Here is a 23,215-nt window from a genome sequence, read left to right on the forward strand (position 1 = left end):
TTTTAGACACAGTTGAAACAGACTCACAGACATGGAGAACAGACTTGTTGCCAAGGGGGAGGGAAGGAAGTGGAATGGACTGTTTGGGGTTGATATATGCAAACTGTTATATTTAGAATGGATAGACAACAAGGTGTACTGTACAGCACAGGGAACTATATCTAATCTCCTTGGATAAACCATGACGGAAAATAATGTTTTTTAAATTAATTAATTAATTACTTAATTTTGCTTTTTTAGGGCTGCCCCCATGGCACATGGAGGTTCCCAGGCTAGGGGTCAAATTGGAGCTACAGCTGCCAGCCTATACCACAGCCACAGCAACGCAGGATCCGAGCCACGTCTGTGACCTACACCACAGCTCATGACAATGCCAGATCCTTAACCCACTGAGCGAGGCCAGGGATCGAACCCATATCCTCATGGTTCCTAGTCGGATTTGTTTCCGCTGCACCACAATAGGAACTTCAGAAAATAAGATTTCAAAAAGAATGTATATATACCTATGACTGAGTCACTTCTGTGTACAGCAGAAATTGGCACAACATTGTAAAACAACTATACTGATAATAAACTAAACTAAACTAAACTAAACTAAACTAAACTAAAATAAAAATGGCTGTCACCTTTGCAGCATTTTTGCTCCCCATCAGGTTAAGTTCAGATCAATTACTCTGAGACAAACTGTGATCTTCCAGTCACGACCCTCTTTCTACACTGGCCATAGATGGTAGTTATCTGTCGTAGAAGATACTTAAAAATACATACACTTTTCAGAGATGATCGTCACCATATTCGCCATGGTCTCTATCATGAAAGAGTTTATAATGAACACGAGAGGTAAGACATAGAACAACTGTGAAATAAAGATGATTAAAAACTTGAGGTGGGTGGCCAGAGACCAACGAAATCAATGAAGCAGATCAGGAGGGAGGGGGAGGGGGGAGAAGAGGATCTTCTGAAACATGACATAGAGCAGGTTCTGTGTTCATGGCACTGCTCAAGAAAAGAGGGACTATAAGAAAGAATTACAAGTCATTCAAAACTCTGTCCATCATGAGAAAACAGAATTATTGAACATGTAACAAAACGTTCACTGAAGTATTTCTGCTCACAATTATTGTTCTGAGTATTAACATTTCCTGTATGCTTTAGAACTTTGTTTTGGCAAAGCCTTGGATATATTTTTATGTTTACTGAGTGCAACAGAAGTTAAACGTGGGATTTGTAGCAGTTATGATCTGGGTCTGAGGCCCAGTCTTAAACTATTAAGAACTATGCTACTGAAGCTGCTCTGAATCTGTTTCTACCCGTACGAGCTGGAGATAATGTCTATTATTGCTGCTAACAAAGTGCAAATAAAACCACCGTCAATTACAAAGGCTCTAAAGAATTGTGCATTCTCTATTAAATTGGTAAGTGTGCATCGACATACATAGGGCATTTCTCTCCTTCCTTTTGCTTCTTTTTTGTTCTAGAGTCTGAACAGAGGGGGATACATGAGTGGCCATTTTCTTGTGGAAAGAAGCTTTCATTCTTCACCTGGAATGTGACAGCAATCACTCTCCAGTTCTAGCTAAATGACTGCCTGGCAAGGTGAACTGTGTTGGTGACTAACTCATTTTTCCCTCACCTCCAGCACCCTCTTTCTCCAAGATCAAGCAATTTTCCTGTGTAATGAACTGTATCTGCTATCAAGTGGCCTGGAAATTAAGAGGTCCAAAGCATCTTCCAAGTCCTCGTTCCCTATTTGGTATCACAATGTCTTTTGCTGCTACATCACTGATCTATGTTTTCCAAGGCTGTGCAAGGGAGGAATGCAAAAATGAATGGAACTACCGAACAAGTCTGTATATGGGGGAAGAGCTTCAATCGATGTTGAATTATTCAGGGGATGGTTTTCTAGCTAACGGGTTATCAGATTCTTTGCATCAAGTGCTTTTGTCTGGTTGATAACCTTTTGGTCAGTTTGATGTTGAATTGCACTGGAAGGGGGAGCAGATGCAACACAGATAGGCTTTATAACCGACATCCACCCCCAAAGTGGACTGTAATGGTTTGATTTATACCCAAGTCTGAAGAAAGTGAGTTCGAGGGAGGTCAAAAGTATAAGTAAATTGGGTAACAAGGAAAACAAATACTCAGGCTGTATGTTTCCTTGATTTCCTATGACTTCCAGAGGCACAGAAAATAAAATAAAACAGAGAAGAACTAATCAATGTGTTTGATTGTTTCATGAGACTAATTATATTTTCCTCACATAGTCCATGTTTTTAATCTTTTTCTGTTAGTCTGTGGGTACTTTCTTCTACTAACCATTCCTGCTATTTATAAATCTTATGCTGAGCATTCGCTGCTTTACATTCATACATTACTTTTTGGCATTTACTAAATATGTCACCAATCAACTAAAGAAAATATATGCCAGATAATCTTTCATATCATTTAATACTATTTAAAAGACAGTAATGTGTTCATCAGTGACTTTACCAATCAAAAGCACAGTATCAAATGGGTAGAATCAGGAAATTAGTTCTCTCTAAAGAGAAAAGATAGTTATTTAATGGCAGTAATTAATTCAATGTCCATAAAATGACTAAATTCCACAACTACTTACAATACTAATATAAGGTGCTAATTGTAAGTAACAGCAAAATGTGTTGAATAATGTTGATTCCAAACATGCATGCCTTCTGTACTATTTTAATTACTTTTATTTTTTGTCTTTTTAGGGCCACACCCAGGGTGTATGGAGATTCCCAGGCTAGAGATTAAATCAGAGCTGTAGCCTCTGGCCTACGCCACAGCCACAGCAACACCAGGCCTGAGCCGTGTCTGTGACCTACACACAGCTCACGGCAACACCGGATCCTTAACCCACTGAGTGAGGCCAGGGATTGAACCTGCATCCTCATGGATACTAGTCAGATTTGTTTCCGCTGAGCCACAACAGGAACTCTCTGTACTATTTTAATAGGAACGAATTTAGCTATAACTAAGATATAGCTACTGAAGGTGAAACAATATAATTATCTAAACTTATACAGCAAAAATGCAAAACTGTCAAAGTTAGGAGTAAATAATAATTTGGTTATTGGTGGGCTTTTTTTCTTTTTCTTTTTTGCTTTTTAGGGCCACATCTGTGGCATATGGAAATTCCGAGACTTGGGGTTGAGTCGGAGCTGCAGCTGCTGGCCTACACCACAGCCACAGCAACATGGGATCCAAGCCACGTCTGTGACCTACGCCACAGATTAGGCAACGCCAGATCCTTAATCCACTGAGCAAGGCCAGGAAACAAATCTGCATCCTCATTGATACTAGTCAGGTTCATTATCACTGAGCCACAATGGGAACTCCCATTTGTGGGCATTTTTAATGATCTATAGGAACATTTTCTAAAGTAACCTAGAAGGAAAAATGTGATTAAATTCAAATGCATTTGATAGCTGGCCAAAATCCTGGCAGATAATTTCAGAAACAAAACTGGTCATAAAACCAAAGCCAGTCCTTTGCAAAAACCATCAGAAATAAAAAGCAAATATTTTCCAGAAGTTTATCAGGGTGGTTTTAACATCATAGTCAAATACTCGATATACCATTTCAGTTTAGACCTCTTTTTATTCTGCCTTTTGTATATATTTGTTTTTGACATTGTCACTGTTTAAAATCACCTCCAGTAGAGGGTTAGGAAGAGAAAGGAAAGAAACTTAAATAACTGAGGTTGCCATGTATCTAGACATAGTTCTCAATGCTACACAGCAGGATCTCATTGTAAACTCATTCTAAGAGCAATAGTTTGCATCCGTTAACCCCAAGCTCCCTTACGACGCAACACAAGAATGGGAGGAAAAATTATGTATACATGTATGTGTAACTTGGTCCCCATGCTGTACAGTGGGAAAAAATAAAAATTTAAAAAATTTAAAAATAAATAAAATAACTGAGAAGATCCCGTCATGCTGCAGTGAGATGAATCCAACTGGGAACCATGAGGTTGCAGGTTTGATCCCTGGCCTCCCTCAGTGGGTTAAGGATTCAGTGTTGCCGTGAGCTGTGGGTGTAGATCGAAGACGAGACTTGGATCTGGGGTTGCTGTGGCTGTGGTGGAGGCCAGCAGATGTAGCTCCGACTGGACCCCTAGCCTGGGAACCTCCATATGCTGAGGGTGTGGCCCTAAAAGGACAAAAGACAAGAAACAAAAAGAAAAGAAAAAAGAAATTTAAGATAACTGAAAGGAAATAAATTGAAAAGAATCAACTCACGTTACTGAAATGAGTTAATATTATAGAGGTTCTAATAAAATGTAAAGGACTTAAAGTTCATTAACATTTGACTTTAGGGAGAATTTTTATATTGATATAGATTTGTACAGTAAAACTTAACAATTCAATGTCTTACAGTTTCTGGTCAACATGGGTGAACCCAGAGATGATCATTCTAAGTGAAATAAGTCAGAAAGGGAAAAATAAATACCATATGATATCACTTATAGGTGGAATCTAAAATATGACACAAATGAAACTATCTATGAAACAGAAAGAAACTGACAGAATAATGTCCCCACACATGATCCCATGTGATATTCGCCAAGACCCCAGGAACAGGCAGGGAATTTTGGTTTACATGGGGAAATTAGGTTTATTACGTTTTCTTCTTCAGGGAAGGAACTCAGGCTCAGAGAAGGTGGGGGATTTGCTCAAGGTTACAGCCTCAGTAAACTGCTGAGTGTGGGCCCTCAAATCTCATCCGTTTATTCATTCCCTCATTCATCCATCTTTTGCTAACACTGAAACTGTTCTTCCATTCCCTAAGTTTCTTTTGTCAGATGAAGGCAGTCTTGATAGAAGAGAGAAAGAAAAACCACCTGAGATTAAGAATTCACCATAGAAAATCAGCAAAATGGGAAACTGGCCAGAGCTGTATGGTTTGGATGTGGATCACGAGTAAAAATACCGGCTAACAGAAATGTGTGATTTTGCCAGATGATGCTATGCCTATGCCCACTCGCAGGGCTATGCACTGGCTGGAGCCCTATCTTGAGCTTTAGAAGGAACCACTTTAACATGGTTTCGAGCACTGTCATATTTCTAGTTTACGAGCACCTCCTCTTAGGGATAACCTTACCCTCAAAACAGTTTTCAGGAGGATAACCTAGCCCTTTGGATCCGCCACTGAAAGTTACCATTATTCACACTTGTGAATAGATGGATGTGTTCATGATACAAAATTCAAAAGGTATGAATATATTCAGTACAAAGTCTTTCTCTCTCTCAACACTGTGTTAGCTTCCTGGAGAGGCAAGCTAACACAGTGTCCTTCCACAGATAATCTGTGCCAAGGCAGGTGTCTTGTGTGTGTGTGTGTGTGTGTGTGTGTGTGTGTGTGTGTGTGTATAAAATAAATGGCGAACTATACATGCCGTCAATTCTCTTGCCATTTTATCAGACTTTAACTTTACTTCTTTTTACTTTTAAGAGCTTTTCCAATTGGCTAGGCCATTCCTTTTTGATGATTGCATAGTATTCCTAGGAATTCCTTTGGATTTCTCTTCAATTTATTTGACAGCCAAGTATATTCAAGTACGCCAAAATTGCTAATCTTTGCTGGCATGGGAAAGGGACCCTTGCAGTTAACTAATTATGTCATAAGAGCAAGTGAGAATTTGAAACTCACAAAAATTCTAAATACTGTTATATCATCAGACAATTATTTAAAAATCCAGTGACAAGATTAATTAGAATCGAAATGAGATACAAACTATTCTTTCAGTAATAAGGGAATTTTAAATAACTAAATAAATACACATTTAAAAAATACGAGGCATGAAGAGCTTAAATAGGGCTCAAGATACAGGGCTGGAATTATTAATGGTTTAAATCAGTACAAAGTTGATTATATATTTATATATGTCCTTCATTAGTCAATTTAAGTGTCTTCCTATATACATAGTCTAAAACGGCAGCATTTCGTATGTTTCTAATCACTGTAAATAAGCTGCCAATTCTTAAAAGTTTTTAGTTTTGGGGAGAGGGATAAATTAGGAAGTTAGGATTGCCATATACACACTACTGTATGTAAAACAGATAAGTACCAAGGACCTAATGCGTAGCACAGGGAACTCTACTCTATGTGGTATAATAACCTATACAGGAAAATAATCTGAAAATGAATGGATAAATATATATATCTGATTTACTCTGCTGTACACCTGAAATTAACACAACTTTGTTAATTCAACTATACTCCAATAAAATTTATTGCAAATACATTTGATGAAGTTAAAAACTTTTTTTCTTAGTCTTGGTGACACAAATTCTCATCCTGCTGTGTAGCACTAGGAACTCTGTCTAGTCACTTATGATAGAATATGCAATGTGAGAAAAAAGAATGTATACATGGAAGTGTAACTGGGTCACCATGCTGTATAGCAGAAAAGAAATATATATATATATAAATAAATGATAAAAAAATTCTCATGTATTTCTTATGGCATCATATGTTGGTACAATCCTTTTCAAAAGTATGCTGACAATACATTTTAAAAGATAAAACCATGTTCATTCCCAATGACTAAATAATTCCAGTTTTGAGAATACTCCCTAGGAAGTGATCAAAAAACCATACCACTACAGTGTTCATTCTTCATGAAATACAAAAAAATTTAAATGTTCAACACTATATAACTGGTTTAGTAAATATTAGTTTATAAATTGAAAAGTGTTACAGTCAAGTTAAAAAAAAAAAAATTCAGGGAGTTCCGATTGAGGCTCAGCAGGTTACAGACTAGTATCCATGAGGATGCGGGTCTGATCTCTGGCCTCGCTCAGTGGGTTAAGGATCTGGTGTTGGTGGGAGCTGTGGTTCAGGTTGCAGATGTGGCTCAGATTCTGTGTTACTGTGGCTGTGGTGTAGGCCTGAAGCTGCAGCTCCGATTTGACCCCTAGCCTAGGAACTTCTACATGCCGCATTACGGCCCTAAAAAGCAAAACAAAAGAAAGAATTCAAGTCAAATGGTTATGTGCCTGTCTAGGAAAACATATTTAATCTGTTAAGTGCAAACGGCATAATACCAAATTATATGCAGTTCATATACATATATACAGCAAAAACTAGGTGTTATAAATATATCAACTCTGTGTGGAGACAGACTGAATAATCCCCGCACTGGGGTAGGAGCTGCGCCCGAAGCCTTGTGTAATGTTACGGTGTCTCCTCAGGCCACTGCTGGGTCCATCCCACCCTTGTGCACAGCGGGAAGTCTAGAAAGGAAAGGAAACAGCTGCACAGAGAGCTGCAGAGGACGAAAGGGGGTGCACGTGGTGTGCTGCCTGCAGAACTAACGGTGCTCCAGCTCCTGGCTAGGAGACCTGAGTGCTCCCTGGCTCTCAGATGCCAGGGGAAAGAAAAGGCTCCCACAAACTAATATCCTTATTATCCATCCTTATCTTTTTGCTCAGGCCACTTTGCATTGGTGTCTGTTACACACAAAGAAACAAAGAGAGTGTCTGTATGTCTCTCATAATCCCTAACATGTATTTTTATTTCTTATTTATTTTTGTGTCTTTTTTTTTTTTTTAGGGCCACACCCACAGCATATGGATGTTCTCAGGCTAGAGGTCGAATCAGAGCTATAGTCACTGGCCTACACCACAGCCAAGCCAGATCCAAACTGCATCTGTGACCTACACCACAGCTCACGGCAACACAGGATCCTTAACCCACTGAGTGAGGCCAGTGATCAAACCTGTGTCCTCATGGATACTAGTCAGAATTGTTTCCACAGAGCCACATCGGGAACTCCCACATGTATTTTACAAAAGGGCCACATTTCACTGCATTGCAGCGTCCCTCATCCTACATCCTAGGGAAGTAAGTTCACTTACTGTGTAGACAGTTTCCTCAGATAATAGAGCAAATGTGAGCCAACGGTATTTCCAGCCAGTATAACCAATATTCCAACTAATGTTAACAAATAGCATGTTAATATCATGCCCTCTTTCTGCCTTTTAATTAGAATCACTCCAGCTATGCCTGAAGTGACATTTTCAGGTATAAAAATGATCTTATCTTTCAGCCTGAACAGAAAGGCACTGTGTAGGAATCCCAGTTGGATTAGGTTCTTAATATCTGACTCCGATCTTTGCCTGAGAATTTGCTTTTGCTATGGTACCTGTCATTTACGGTCTGCCATGTGCCAAGCACCATGGAGAACATTTTCACTTGCAGCATCTCCTTTGCTCTTCACAAAACCAGAAGGATTCACAAATGGCAGAAACTTTCACTCTTTTTCATGATTAATTGTGCTTCCCATCAGACAGGCATTGCTTTTGATCTCAGAAAGCCAAAGATAAAAAGATGAAGACTAGGAGAGGAGAGAGATGGTAAACAAACCCACGGGAAAGGTGGTAAATGCTACAACAGTGGTAGGTACCAAGGTCCCTGAGGGCTGTGAGGGAATGTCTAGCTACTTGCGGCTGCTGGTCTAATTCGCAAAGATTCTGATACAAGCGGAGAACTGCTGAGCTAACATGAAATCTAGGGAAAGAACACTGATCTCCTTCCTGGAAATACGTAAGGCAACCTGGCAGACAGCAGAATCCGAATGGAGAGAATGTTAGTCTGTGCGCGTTAAACACAACAGTAGGAAACACAGCCAGCTTGGATACATCGAAGATCCTTTATTGTTTATTTTTTTGTCTTTTGTCTTTCTAGGGCCCCACCCGTGGCATGTGGAGGCTCCCAGGCTAGGGGTCCAGTCGGAGCTGTCTCTGCCGGCCTATGCCACAGCCATGGCAACTCGGGATCCAAGCCGCGTCTGCGACCTACACCACAGTTCACGGCAACACCAGATCTTTAACCCACTGAGCAAGGACAGGGATCAAACTTGTGTCCTCATGGATGCTAGACAGATTCACGAACTGCTGAACCACGATGGGAACTCCTGAAGACCCTTTTAAAAATATTTTAACATTCATTCATTTAGTGTAGAACTGTGAGGGCCTGCCATATACTAAGTACGGCAGTATTCAAATCTAGTAAGGCTACTACAAGGATGTATAACCTGAAACTTCACTAATATGGTAAACTCTGGAAATATTAAACATGCTTTACACTGCTTAAGTTTTAACAGCAGTATTACACCATTTGCTAATAGAATCTAGAAACACTGTTTCTCATCTGTGCTTTGTTTGAAGAGTCACAACTCCTTGCTTTCATACTGCTTTTACTTGCTGAGTTATTCATTTATAAATGATTATTCAAGAGGGGAAAAAAAAACTTTCAAAGTTCCACCGACACTTATTGTTCTGCTCACTTTCCCTACCCCACCCACTACCCCCAGAACACTAATTAACACCATATATAACTTGGACATTCTGGGTTTTTTTTCTTTTTATGGCCCCACCTCTGACATATGGAAGTTCCTGGACCAGGGTTGAATCAGAGCTGCAGCTGAGGCCTATGTCACAGGCATGGCAACATTGAATCCCTTACCCACTGAGCGAGGCCAGGGATCAAACCTGCCTTCTCACAGAGACCACCTCAGGTGCTTAACCAGCTGAGTCACAATGGGAACTCCTATTCTTGATTTTTAAGAAATCTTTTCTGAGGAGTCACCATCATGGCTCAGTGGTAATGAACCCAACTAGTATCCATGAGGATGCAGGTTTGATCCCTCGCCTTGCTCAGTGGGTTAAGGATCTGGCATTAAGTGAGCAGTGGTGTAGGTTGCAGACACAGCTCAGATCTGTCACTGCTGTGGCTGTGGCGTAAACTGGCAGCTACAACTCCTATTTGACCTATAGTCTGGGAACTTCCATATGCCGCAGGTTCAGCCCCAAAAAAGCTTAAAAAAGAAAGAAAATAAATCTTTTCGGAGTTTACAATCCATCAGTATAAGGTCCTAAAACCTTAGCATCTTCAATGGGATCTGGTTCCTACAGACCCACCTCTGCAGCCTCATCTGGAACATGTTTTTCTTTTTTTTTAGGGCTGTACCCATGGCATATGGAGGTTCCCAGGCTAGGGGGTCGAATCAGAGCTGCAGCTGCCAGCCTATACCACAGCCACAGCAATGCCAGACCCGAGCGCATCTGCAGCCTGTACCACAGCTCATGCAACACCAGATCCTTAAACCACTGAGTGATGACAGGGATCAAACCTGTGTCCTCATGGATACTAGTCAGATTTGTTTCTGCTGAGCAATGACAGGAACTCCGTTTGTTTGTCTGTTTGTTTGTTTTAATTTGCTGCCTTCATTCTACTGGATTTGCCACCTCCCCCACTCCCAGCCTCCTACCCCCTGACCTCAGAGCATTATACTTTTATCTGGAGGTTTTTACATATGTGCTGACATCTGCCTTTGACACTTCTCCTCCTGACAAACTCCATCACTTCAAGAAAGACTTCCTTGACTCCAAGATACTTCAGATGTCCCTCCTCTGTACACGGTATCTCCTGACATTTGTGTGACAGCCTCCTTATCAATTTCTCTACAAACTTGTAAGCTTCTTGAGGTCAGGGACTTATTAGGCATTTATGGCCCCACCCAGAGCCCACTGCATGAGAATATTTTTGAAGATATTAGCTGAATAAATGAACCAATGAATTATTATTAAGACTTCCATGTGGCACAATGTTAAATGCTATATAAAAAGTAATGACCACTTAGCAAGATCCTTTAAAGCTGCTTATAAATTAAAGATGAGTGAATTAATCAATGAAAACATATTTCTCAACTATGAAACTTAAAGCTTGCATACTCTGGTAGGCAGAATAGTGGCCCCCAAAGATGTTGATGCCCTAATCCTGCTGAGCATAGACTGGGTGACTAGGTTGGTATATACAGCAAGGGGAAATCAAGGTTGCAGATGGAATTAAGCTTTCTAATCATATTCAGCTGACTCTGATTGGAATGCTACCTTGAATGATCCAGGTGGACCTGTTTCATTTATTTTTGGTTTTGTTTTTTGTCTGTCCAGTGGCATATGGAGTTTCCAGGACAGGGATCAGATATGAACCACAGCTGTGACCTACACTGCAGCTATGGCAACGCTGCATCCTTAACCTACTGTGCCAGGCTGGGAATCAAACCTGAGTCCCAGCACTGCAGAGATGCTGCTGATCCTGTTGCACCACAGTGAGAACTCCCAGGTGGACCTGATTTAATCACAAAGCCCCTCAGAAGTAGAAGAGGGAGGGAGAAATAGAGCGAATACACTGGCAGCACTAGACGGCCTCTGCCGGGTGTCGGCATAGCTGGCTTCCAAGATGAGGAAGAGGCCCAGGAGTTAAGGAACGTGGGTGGCCTTGGAAGCTGGAAAAGGCCAGGAAATGGATTCTCCCCTAGAGCCTTGGGAAGAAACCCAATCCGGCCCAAACCTTCATCTTAGCCCAGTGAGACTATTCTGGACTTCAGACTTCCACAACTGTAAATTAATGTATTTGCGCTGTTTGAAGGCACCAAGTTTATGGTAATCTTTTATAGTGGCAATAGGAAATAGGTACACGTACCTACATCAGACAGGTTCACTTTGGCTCCAGGGGCCAGAAAACCTAAGACAATGGAGCTTACAGAAGATAGGAGTTTACTTCTCTCTCTAAAACAGAGATCTGTAGGCAAGAATGCCATAGTGTCAAGGACTCGGGTTGTTTCGATCCTTAACCGTAGGAACTCTGGCCAGCAGGTCCGACTCCAGCAAGCAGGATGGAGAGAAAGGATGGTGAGCTGCTTCCTCTTGAGGGATTTTGTCAACCAGCACATCACTCTCACTTACATGTCACAGGCAGAGCTAAGGAGCAAGCAGCAACCAGGTACTGCAGTGGCCATGTGATAAGCATGGAGGATTCCATTATTAAACTGTGAAGAAACTAGAGTTCTCCGGTGGCCCAGTGGGTTAAGGACCCAGCACTGTCGCTGCTACGGCTCAGGCGGCTGCTGCAGCGCAGGTTCAGTACCTGGCCTGGGAATTTCCACATGCCATGGGAATGGCCAGAAAGAAAAAAAAAAAAGGGCAGAGATAAACCTATTGGGAACAACTAGCTGTCTCCACCCTAATACTGTAGTACTGTGATTCCCCTCCTTCACTATTTGAAGGATATAAAAGTAGTCTTTCCTACATTTAGACCAACTAGGGCAGGGGCCTTCCTTACAAAAATAGTGATTGGATAACTACTATGTCATAGACTGGGGCACATTTCTAAGCATTTGCCAGATTTTGCATGTACACATTTTAGGACATGAGTATATGCCTGTTGATGATAATATAAAACATTTACATGACATTCAAACTTTAGTGTTATAATCCATGGGAACAGAATTTTTGATTGATAATAAGGTGAAAAATGCATTTTGTGTATTACTCAGGGACCCAGAAGGAAACAGATGGCCCATTCCAAGGGTGAATCTAAGAGAGTCTGATGCAGAGACTACCTACAGCAACGTGGGCAGACTTTAGGGAAAGCAATAAGGGCTCACTGCAGGAGGAAACCATTACTGTCTCCAGGCCTGAAGGGACGAGGGGAAGGAGTGACTTCTAGAACTTGCCGTGGGACAGGGCTCTCTGACCCGAGGTATGGCCTTAGGTAGAGGAATGAAGCTCCTGCCAAAAGCCACAGTCAGGCAGGAGGGAGTGTGGGGGAAGGTGAAATTAATATCCTGACCTCTCCCTCTTTCCTTCCTCTGATCATCTGCCAATGCCTCCAAATTGGCTGAAACCAAATAGAAACCAAAGGGCAAAGGAGACTGCATGACAGGGTCCACAGAAATCGGCCTCAGGGGATGGAAAGGACAGAATGGACTTCGAGGGACAGGGGGTAACCAGCATAATGTGAAAAGGCAAAGTATTCTACAGGGTGGGGGTAATTCCAAAAACCCTGAACAAAAAGGGAAGGGGAACTAATTCAATCAGATCAGGGCTAGACCTGGACAAAGAGAGATGGAGGAAGAGAATGATTAAAATGGCAAACAGGCGAGGGGGGCACAGGTGTGATCTATTTACGTAAGTGGGACAAAGAGCATGAGCAAAGGCTTTGAGGCTTAAGACGAAAGGACGAGAAGGGCCTGACTAGGGACTGCAAAGTTGTGGACACATCAGAATGCAATGTGCTTCTTACTGCCAACTTTTCCACGTGAGTTTAACACGATGGCAGGACATCTAAAACCTGTTATTGACTGTAAACTTTTTTTTTCTTTTTTAGGGCCACGTCTGTGGCATATGGAAGCTCTCAGGATAGGGGCTGAATTGGAACTGCAGCTGTAGGTCTACACCACAGCCACAGCAATGTGCGGTCTGAGCCGCATCTGCAGTCTACACCACAGCTCAGGGCAATGCCCGGGATCAAACCAGCATCTCCATGGATACAAGTCAGGTTCGTTACCACTGAGCCACAAAGGGAACTCCCTACAAACATTTTTAATATGTGAACACAAAGGACTGAAGAGTGGCCATGATTATAACTACATTCTGTGGAAAACGGAAGGCCAGGACAAGATCAAATAGCTATACTCTGAAGCAGAATCGGTCAGCTGCTAAAAATAAGATGCCAGAGAAGAGAAATGCATGGAGACAAAAGGGGAAAAAACAGCAGTAGAAACCTGATATTTGACCCCCGATATCACGATAGATTCCTTTTTTGGCCATGCCTACGACATTTGGAAGTTCCTATCAAAACTGAGCTACTGCAGTGATAATGCCGGATCCTTAATTGCTAGGCTACCAGGGAACTCCCAGATTCTCAAAATTTACTCAAACCCAAAATATGCATATTGTTCTCCCTCTAGTATACAGTACCTACCTACAGTGGTCAAGAACAAGAAAAAAATGCTATCCATGTTCGTAAGTGATATCAATAATATGAGCTATAATCTATCTTCTGTAGAGGCAGGCTTTGAAAGCAACTTTTAATTATTGTGATTTTATGGAAAGGATTAGCTTTACTTTTGGGATGTTCATTAACGCCTTCAAACATCTCTCTCTACATTTATTTATACCCAACCTCTGTCTCAAGCATGTTCCTGGAAAACTGTGCCCCAAATAAGAAGCTCTATGGCTTAACGTTTCATGGACTCATATCAAAATAGGAAGGCTTATTCCCCGCAGGAGGAAAAACCGTTTTGTGGTGCAATACGTAATAAAATCACATGGAGGTCTGGGGAAAACATCTGCCCCATTAATGCCTCCTGGGAGGCTTTATTAAAATAGCTGGTGTGGGTCCTGCCTCATCCTGTAGCCATGTTTCCTTTTTTCTTTCTTTCTTTTTGGTCTTTTTAGGGCCACACTCTCAGCATATGGAAGTTCCCAGGTTAGGAACTTCACCACTGCAGGCCTACACTACAGCCAAAGTAACGTGGGATCCAAGCCTCAACTGCAACCCACACCACAGCTCATGGCAACGCTGGATCCCCGACCCACCAAGCAAGGCCAGGGATCGAACCCACGTCCTCATGGGCACTAGGCAGGCTTGTCACCACTAGAGCCACCACAGGAACTCATAGCCATGTTTTCTTCCTGACCATGAATCACTGTCTTTCATCTCATTATGAACCACATACCCAGAGTCACTATGGAGATAAGGACTGAGGAGCAACTTTGTCCTTTGAGCTATAATATATCTCAGATTTAATCCCCCCCCCTTTTTTTTTGTCTTTTTGCCTTTTCTAGGGCCACACCCATGGCATATGGAGGTTCCCAGGCTAGGGGTCTAATCGGAGCTGCAGCCACCAGCCTACACCAGAGCCACAGCAACGTGGGATCCGAGCCACGTCTGCAACCTACACCACAGCTCACAGCAATGCCGGATCCTTAACCCACTGAGCAAGGTCAGGGATCGAACCCACAACCTCATGGTTCCTAGTCGGATTCGTTCACCACTGAGCCACGATGGGAACTCCCTCAGATTTATTCTTTTTCTTACAAGGCTTTTAGGTTAAAAATTACAAGTTAAGGTAATTAACTTATTGGATGAGACATCTTTCCATGGAAATCACCACTTTCTTACTTTGACCAAGATTACAGAATCATATTCTGTTATACTTCTCCCATGTGTTCCAGAAGTGAGGTACAGGGAAACCACATGCTCCCATGTGGAACACCGAGAAATATATATATTTTAAACTTAAAATAATTTTGTTTAATTTTAAACTTAAAAACTTTACTTTTTATCCTAATTTATACATGAATCTTACATGGAATGCAAATAGCAGGTGCAAAGGGTTTATGAAAAATTTATAGAAAAAACTAAGTATTGAAAATATTCTACCCATTTACATTTTCCCTGCAAATTTAGAAAAGATAATAATTCATTTTTAGCAGAATTCCTCTCCTTCAGCATATGGAATCCTGGTGTTCTCTAAAAGCAGTGTTAACCTTTCAGTGACATTAAAATTAGGAATATATATTGAATACACATTGTATGACAATACAATATATAAGAGTACATATTGAATACAAGTTGTATGACTATACAATGATTATACAATGACTAAAAACCAATAATATAGGACACATGGCTAAACTCTAGTATCCCCACCATGTCTGATTTAAATAAACCTAAACTTTTTAAACTGAGGTATAATTGACTAAGTAAACCTAAATCTTAATACATTTATTTAGATATTCCTTTTCTAAATTTACTCTAAAGATTCTGTCCAATTCTTTAGTTATATTTAAGAGATAAGAAGCAACCATCACATAGGCATCAGGTTGAAAGCAGCAATCTATTCTGAGATTTACTTTGCTGCTTTCTTTCCAGCCTAGATTGCAATAATTTGGGGAACACTACAGTAAATGAAGTGTATTAACCACATGTTAAAATTATATATATAATTATGAAAGGATTTTATAAAATCAAAATTTTGTATCAGGAAATTTGAAATATTAATATTTTCCATGCATAGTTAAAAAACAAGTGAGCAGGATCAATCATTTGGACAAAATAATTATGGAGAATCTAAAATCAAGAGGTATTAGTCTCAAAATAAGGCAGAATATAAATGACAGCCAACAGCTTTTACATCCATGACTTCACCTGGTTCTAAGAACTAATATGATGAAGGCAGATAAACAACACCTTAGAGCCAAAGAGCAGATTCAGAAAACATCAACAGCACTTTTGTCTTTTTAGGGCCACACCTTTGGCATATGGAAGTACCTAGGCTAGGGTTCTAATCAGAGCTACAGCTGCCCACCTATACCACTGCCACACAAGATCCAAGCCTTGTCTTCAACCTACACCACAGCTTGTGGCAACGCCAGATCCTTCACCCACTGAGAGAGGACAGGGACCAAACCTGCATCCTCATGGATACTAGTCAAGATTCTTAACCTGCTGAGCCATAATGGGAATTCCCAACAGAACTTTTAAATTAAAAGCATTGCTTTTATTTACCTACCGAGCATCTACTATGTGACTAGATATTCTGCTAGGTGCTGAGGGCACAGAAATGAACAAGCAAAAAGAAAAAAAAAGAGGTATCTGTCTACAAGGCTTTGAATAGTCTGGCCCAAAATAACTCAACTAGTAACCACTCAAGTAAGGAAGATGACTTCTACTTGGCTTCCCCCTTCACTTGTCTCTGATTTCAAAGTGAGGATGAACATTGAGGAAAGCCTAGTGGGGAGATACAGGAACTGGCATCTCAGAAAGAGAAATGGCATGTGTGATGCTTCATAAGTTTAAACGTGAAATGTGTACAAGAGTTAGAAAGTCTTTTTTCCTTTCTGACTGGAAATTAGGGTAGCTGTAAAAAAGTTGTGTGTGCGTTGAGGGAGCAGGGAGATGCTGGCAAAGGATAAAGTTTATAAGCTGATACAGGTGGAAATCCAAGAACATTACATAGCTCTTAAGAAGGGAGGGAAAAATCACCACTTGAACCAAGCAAAGCAATAGCATCAGGGTTCTCACATGTGCAAGTTCGATTAATATGGTATTGAGGAAAGCCAGGACTGCCGGTATGTAAAATGATAATTAGAGTGATGATTCTAGGAGTTCCTGCTGTAGCACAGCAGGCTACGGATCAGGCATGGCCACAGCTGCGGCTCAGATTTGATCCCTGGCCCAGGAACTTCCATATGCTGCAGGTGAGGCCAAAAAAGAAAAAAAAAAAAAAAGATGATTCTGGTTTTGGCATTGGAGAATAGATATACAGACATAACGTATAGCAAAGAATATTTACAGTCACATCTCATGCAGCAATAATTAATGCATTCACGTCTCAAAATGCCAAAGCAAACGTGAGAGAAAATGTTCATCTATATTCAGGATTAAACTTTCTAATTTTAAATCACCAGACTTCAGCTATAAATTTATTTCAGTTGAAAGGTTGGAAAAGATTATTAATGAATCTTCTAAAATTGTGAAGAATGTTTAAAAGATTAACATCGTATAAAAAAAGTCCCACCATAGGTATGGCAAAAATTACAGGCATACATTTATTGAGCACCTACTATGTGACAGCACTATGCTGGGTGATGTACTGTTATTTCTAATACTCTGTATGCTACGTTTCACTTTCCACAATTTCCCTACCAACTTCTACAGTACAATTTGAAATACAGCTCAAGTCATTCATTCCAGAGACGGTCTCAAAGACATTTCCTCATTTGAAGGTGGGGAGGAGTGGAAAGCCAAGTCCTGCTCGATACTGAAAACTTGATTTTCTCGGTACTTGATGGTGTTATCTACGTTTCAGAAATCCCTTAAACTTGCCCCAAGTCAGAGACCTGACTTGATAAGACCGCAATCAATCCATCGGTCTCCAAGACAACGTCTCCCAGTCTGTTTCTTGCTGCAAGGTCTTCTACAGCGACAGTTGCCTATCCAGGTAGTAAGTCGTGGCCTGTTTATACCTTAACTCTACGTTTAGACGCCTCCGATCCGGCCCTTCTACTCATGGAGGTGGGGGCGGAGAGAGGAGGACTGGGGCCGGCTGGCGGCAGGGTGGGGGAAGCCGAGGTGACAGCAGGTGAGCGCGCCCAGCGAGGAGGAGGAAGTGAGACAGGCCGGCGTGGGGATTACTCATTCCGCTTTACCGCCGAGGTGACTCGCAAGCGGAACTTCTCGCCCCTCTTTCGGTCCAGCTGAACTTCTATTTAATTGAAGTCACTTCCCATCCCAGTTAGCGCAGGGAAAAACCGTGCATCGGAGGAGGAGGGGGGGACCAGAAGTCCGGGGCTCAGGTAGCCTCTCCCGGGGGGTAGCCTCTCGCTGCTCCGCGAACCTGCCTCCTTCTGATTCCGGAGAATCCCTGGGCGGCCCCGGGGTACGTGAGCCCCACCGGAGGAAGAGGGAGGACAGGTCACTGCGGCCATTCCGAAGGGCAGTCCCCAGGGCGCAGGATCCCGAGAATCAGCCAGAACCAAACATGCCCCTGGCGGCCGCGGCGGGTGTGGCCAGTCCAGAGCCTCCTCCTTTACCTTTCTCCCTCCGACGGCCAGTCGCCCTTCGTACCACGTCCGTATCGCTTCCCAGCGCCCCCGCCCCCCGCCCGCGACACCTGGGGGAACTTTTCTCTTGCCACTCGGTTCAAACTCAGCTGCTCCTCCAGCTGCCGCAAACCGTCCACTCCCTAGCAACAAGGTTCCGGCCGTAGAGCGAGCGGCTCTAGGTGTAAGGAAGGTGATGTCGTAAAGCCGCGAGTGTCGTAAACCAGGTGCGGTGGGGAGGGGGGAGGGGTGGAGGCGGAGGGGTTGGGGGGGAAGGGGGAGGGAGGGGGAGGTGGTGACTCGAGCATTTAGACACAAGCGAGAGGATCATGGCGGATGGCCCCAGGTGTAAGCGCAGAAAGCAGGCGAACCCGCGGCGCAATAACGGTGAGTGGCGGAGGGGACCGGGGAGCAGCGGAGTCAGGGGGAGCCGGGCGGCCGGGGCGCCCCCGGGGGCGAGGGGGGCGAGCCGGGCTGGGGGTGGCCGGGCAGGGACGGGCCAAGTGGAGTGGGAAAGTAGAAAGTAGTGCTCTCTGCCCCCCTCCGCGGCCGCCGCCGCCGGAGCCGCGCCGCGGCCGCTCGCTCTCCCTGAACCGTTATGTCTCTTACCTGGTCTCTCCGCCTAGCGGCTCCTGCCGCCCCTGCCGCCTCCCTGGACCGTTAGCCGCCGCCGCTGCCGCATCTCCGGCGCAGGGCGGGCGGCCGGGACGCGGCCGCCACTTTTCTGGGCTCGGGGGGAGCGGCTGTTGCTTCTTTTCACACTTTTCCCCACTCCTGTGCCCCTCGGCGCCGCCGGCGTTGCGTCCCCGCGGCGCCGAGGCCCCGGGAACCAAGGAACTAACTTGTGCCGGCGCTGCCCGGGCGGAGTGGCTTCCGCGGCCCCGGCTGGCGCGGTCGCTCGGGCCCCACGGCTCGGCCGGGCGGGCAGGCGGGCGGCGGCGGGACGCGGCGGCCGCGGGCTGCGTGTCGCCCGTGCGCGCGTGTGCGCGGGCGGCGCGGAGCGCGCAGCGGGCGGACCCGGCAGGGCCGGCGGCGGTAAAGTTGGGACGGGCCGGCGAGGCGCGCTCGGCGCGGGACAGGGTTTCGCGGCGCGGAGTCGCGGGTCCCTAAGCGCCCCTCCTCCCGGGGCGCCCCCCGCCGCCGCCGCGCCCCAAGTGGGTCCGCGTACCGCTGGGCGCCGGCGGGGGCGCGGGCGGGCCCCGAGCAGCGGCCGTGGGAGCCGCGGGGGGCAGCGGGTTGGCAGAGTTGTTACCTGGTCCCAGGGACCGGGAAGCACCACAGACAGATCCCCTCCCGGGAGGACGCCACCTCCGTGCCGGGACGGGGTGCAGTGCGTGTGTCTCCGGGGTTCTCTTTCGGTTTGGGGGAAGTTGTTACCTGGCCCGGACGCGCGGAGCGCTGAAGCCGGATAATGGAGCTCAGAGGGCTCTGGGTCTCGGGTGGAAGGAGGGTGGGGGAGGGGGCGGACGGACTGACGGACGCGGGGCGCTGCTGCCCGCGCTGCAGCCGCAGTGTTTATTGATTAGTGCTGATGTGCCCGGACGCACTCCCCTCTGCCTGGCGTGAGAGTTTAAATAATATTATTATTATTAATAATAGCGAAAGAGAGCGAGACCCGAACATGTGGCGGTGGTGGTTGCACAGTCGCCTTTTCCAGTTTGGGGAGACGGTGTAAGTTGGTTGCCTATCTGCTTATCTCGAGGCGATGCTGTGCCCGCTGGCTCCGCAGCGAAATGTCTGCTGCTTGTTATTGTCTGGACAGTTCCTGTAGCGAGAGGGCCGCGACTTGTGCGCCGCCCGGTACCTGTTTGGAGAATAATGGGCGGCAACGGCCCTGCCGCCGGCTGCGGCCCGAGTCTATATAAGGAATTGGACGGACATTGCGGACTGAGGGGCTCCTTTGGACTCCTACGTTATTTTTAAAAGGAGTTTTTGCCAGTAGGAAAATAAAGGCGCCTGTAAGGGGCTAGCGGGGTCCTCCAGAAAATGAGGAAATACGGGTTTAAGTCAAAACTCTCTGGCGCTCGCCCCACCCCCATGCCCGGGCTCCCTTTCTCCCTCCCCTCCGGGATGCGAAACGCGAGGTTTTGTAACCTTTGCTGGCAATTTTAGATTTTGTGTGGGATTTCCTGTCTAGGAGCAGATAGGAAGGTTTAAAGCTGTTTCAAAGATGTTTCCTTCCGATCGTAAACGTATTTTGAATATATCCGAGCCGACATTAAAATCACTGCTTTCATGAAGGATTTTAGTTAGGCAAACACACATTTGCATTTTGAAGACGTCTGTTAGTTGTGATTGATAACTAATATTTGGTATCCTCATTGTGGAGAGATTACTTGTAACGACCAGGAGCGGAGCATAAGCTATTGCAATTTTAATTTCCTGTTTTAGCGTCAAATAGTGTGTGTGCAGTATTGAGCTGTTGGCTGCTGTTGCTGATGTGGCTTTATGAAAGGTAAGTTGGTTTGGAAAGGGCCGTTCGCGTTTTACCTTATTTAAAATGTTCGTCGCCAGAGAAAGGGGCTTTTCTTGTTGCTGACGACATGTGTGTGACATGTGAGTCTGAACCACCCAGCGTCTGTGCAGCTGCTGTAAACATGTTTACCTGAGCAGGAAAGAATGGATTTTTCTCCTAAAGATCGTGTGATAGGAATATTGCACTCATAAGGCATATCAACAGATGACTTAAGGGGGAAAATAGCGATCCGGAAAGGTACTTGAAATCAACAGGAAAAAGAGCTACTGGATCGCTGCAGCAAATGGCAACTTGTGCAGGTAGAAAAAAGATGGTGTTTAGTTTTCTCCTGCATGTATGTCAGCCCCCTCTTGTCTTGCTGCTTTCATTCTCAAGGGAGGGATTTATTTACCACGCTTGCTGTCAGTGTTTTTCCTTTGTGTTTAATATTAGAAAAACAGATTTGGGGCTGTTTAGCACAAAATGTCTTGTCTGCAGTGTGCATTACTCTGAGAAAACAAAAGGTGTTTGAGACAGCACTGTGCTACTACAGGTATCTTCCATTTTCATCACTTTTGGCTCTGTCCTTGTATTTCTTTTTGTTCTCAGATGCATCTCATCCGTTGCTGATGTTTACAGCCACCGTATTTGATTAAACGTAGGACTGGTTTAAAAATGAAGTTATATGCCATTGTGTTGTGAAACCTTAGGATAGATGCTGGTTAATATTTCTTAGCAACGCAATCATATTTAAGTTGCAGTTGTTTATTGGAGAGAATTGCTTGAGAAAATGTTAACTCTTAAATCTTTAATGAAGAAATAAAAGATGCATACAGTGGGAGGTGGTCGTAAAGATACTCTGCTATAATTTATATGTAAATATTTTTTTTGTTCATTTTAAAAGGAGGCATTGCAGGTTTTCTGCTAAGCCTCCAGTAAAACATTTTAATTTCCTTTCTGGAATATATCTGAGGGTAGGATATTAATGGGAGCATCAGGTAATGTAACTTGACAGGGGTAAACCAATAGAGCAAGGTTTGGCCAGAGCATCAGACCTTATGTAGTAACTTTATGGTAATGATGTTAGTCATCTCTAAAGGAGGGGCATTAGAATGGCTTAAAATGATTTTTTTTTAACCATTTATAATGTAATGCTTTGTTGTATTTTAAAAATATGTCTTATTTTTCCACTTCTACTCTTTGTGTGGTTATTTATGTTTTCTGAGAAAGGTACTATAGCTACTCATGATCACGTACTGATTAATTCACTCTTGATGGAATACTAGATACATACCTTCTGTCATTTGCATTTCTACTTGCTGTCTTTGAAATCCACCGGTAGAGGATGCTAACAAAAATGATTATTGGTGTGGAATACCAGAAATCTGTCTGTCTGCTGTTGATTTGGGACTCTGCTTTGATAGGGACCTTTGGTATAGTTCTGAGGCTTAGCGTTATTTAAAACTAGCTCTGGGTAAATGAGGCATAAGCATTTTCTAGTCCACTGGTACTGGAAAGTAGGTTTGTTTTAGTTTCAACGGTTTTATAAATTTTTAAATCTTTTTAAATCTTGAAACTGAGATTGCATCAGTTTAGTCTTGCTTTAGACCAGCTGCATTACTGCTTGTTAAAAGAAAGTTTTGTTTTATGTTATTAGCTTTAGAGAAGAATATGTAATAATTTGTCCATATTTTATTTTGCATACTTCCTATATTTTTTAACCTCCTTTTTTATTCATGATATGACCCCTGGAAATACGTATTTAGGCATTAAAAAATAATTGTTTTAATATGGTAGGAAAAATGGAAATTGGTAATACTGTGTAATTATTTTTTTTTTCATAACTTACGTGGACTAAAAGTATAATAGATTGGCAGACAACCACTGAAGGTGTTGACCAGTGGTCACTCAGAGGTCAGGGATTTTTAGATTCTATCTTTTCCTTCCCTTTCTAATTAAGATTTGGAATCAGGTAGTGTATACATTTTAAATTTACCAATTGTAAATTAGGGAATATAAATTTGTTTTGAAGTTTTAAATAGAAGTCTCTGTAGTTTATTAATTATTGTATGCTTGCATTCAAATAATTCTTTTCAATAAATGTAAATTGGTATATGTCATGAGATTTAGTGTATTTAGTTACATCTTTTGGGCCTGTGTCTGTATAATTAGGTTAATGTTAACTGAAAACTTTTGGGAGCCTTTCATTAGGTCAAATGTTAGAAGTATTTCTTCCCTAATTATTTTTAATGTTGAGTCTATAAATGCACCAACACCATAACCCTAATACAATAGTGATACTTTTTAATCTTGAGTTAAGTAGGAATTAATCAAG

At 43.2% G+C, this 23,215-nt stretch overlaps 2 protein-coding genes and 1 long non-coding RNA gene across 3 annotated transcripts in view; 2 read left to right on the forward strand and 1 right to left on the reverse strand.

Annotated features, from left to right (window-relative positions):
- Nucleotides 1-20,032, reverse strand: part of ZNF438 (zinc finger protein 438) — a 440,040-nt gene extending 420,008 nt beyond the window's left edge. Inside the window, exon 1 of the mRNA XM_021064197.1 lies at nucleotides 19,803-20,032. The gene's annotated coding sequence lies outside the window, so the exon portion shown is untranslated. The remainder of the gene's footprint in view (nucleotides 1-19,802) is intronic.
- The window catches only part of ZEB1 (zinc finger E-box binding homeobox 1), a 203,026-nt gene continuing 198,565 nt past the window's right edge, over nucleotides 18,755-23,215 (forward strand). The window contains 1 exon segment of the mRNA XM_021064196.1: nucleotides 18,755-18,812. Within this exon segment, the coding sequence (XP_020919855.1) occupies nucleotides 18,755-18,812 (58 nt within the window).
- LOC110255584 overlaps nucleotides 20,121-23,215 on the forward strand; it is a 90,535-nt gene continuing 87,440 nt past the window's right edge. The window contains exon 1 of the long non-coding RNA XR_002336134.1: nucleotides 20,121-20,880. This is a non-coding gene — a long non-coding RNA (uncharacterized LOC110255584). The remainder of the gene's footprint in view (nucleotides 20,881-23,215) is intronic.

This window comes from Sus scrofa, chromosome 10 (assembly GCF_000003025.6).
Source record: "Sus scrofa isolate TJ Tabasco breed Duroc chromosome 10, Sscrofa11.1, whole genome shotgun sequence".
Lineage (NCBI taxonomy): Eukaryota > Metazoa > Chordata > Mammalia > Artiodactyla > Suidae > Sus > Sus scrofa.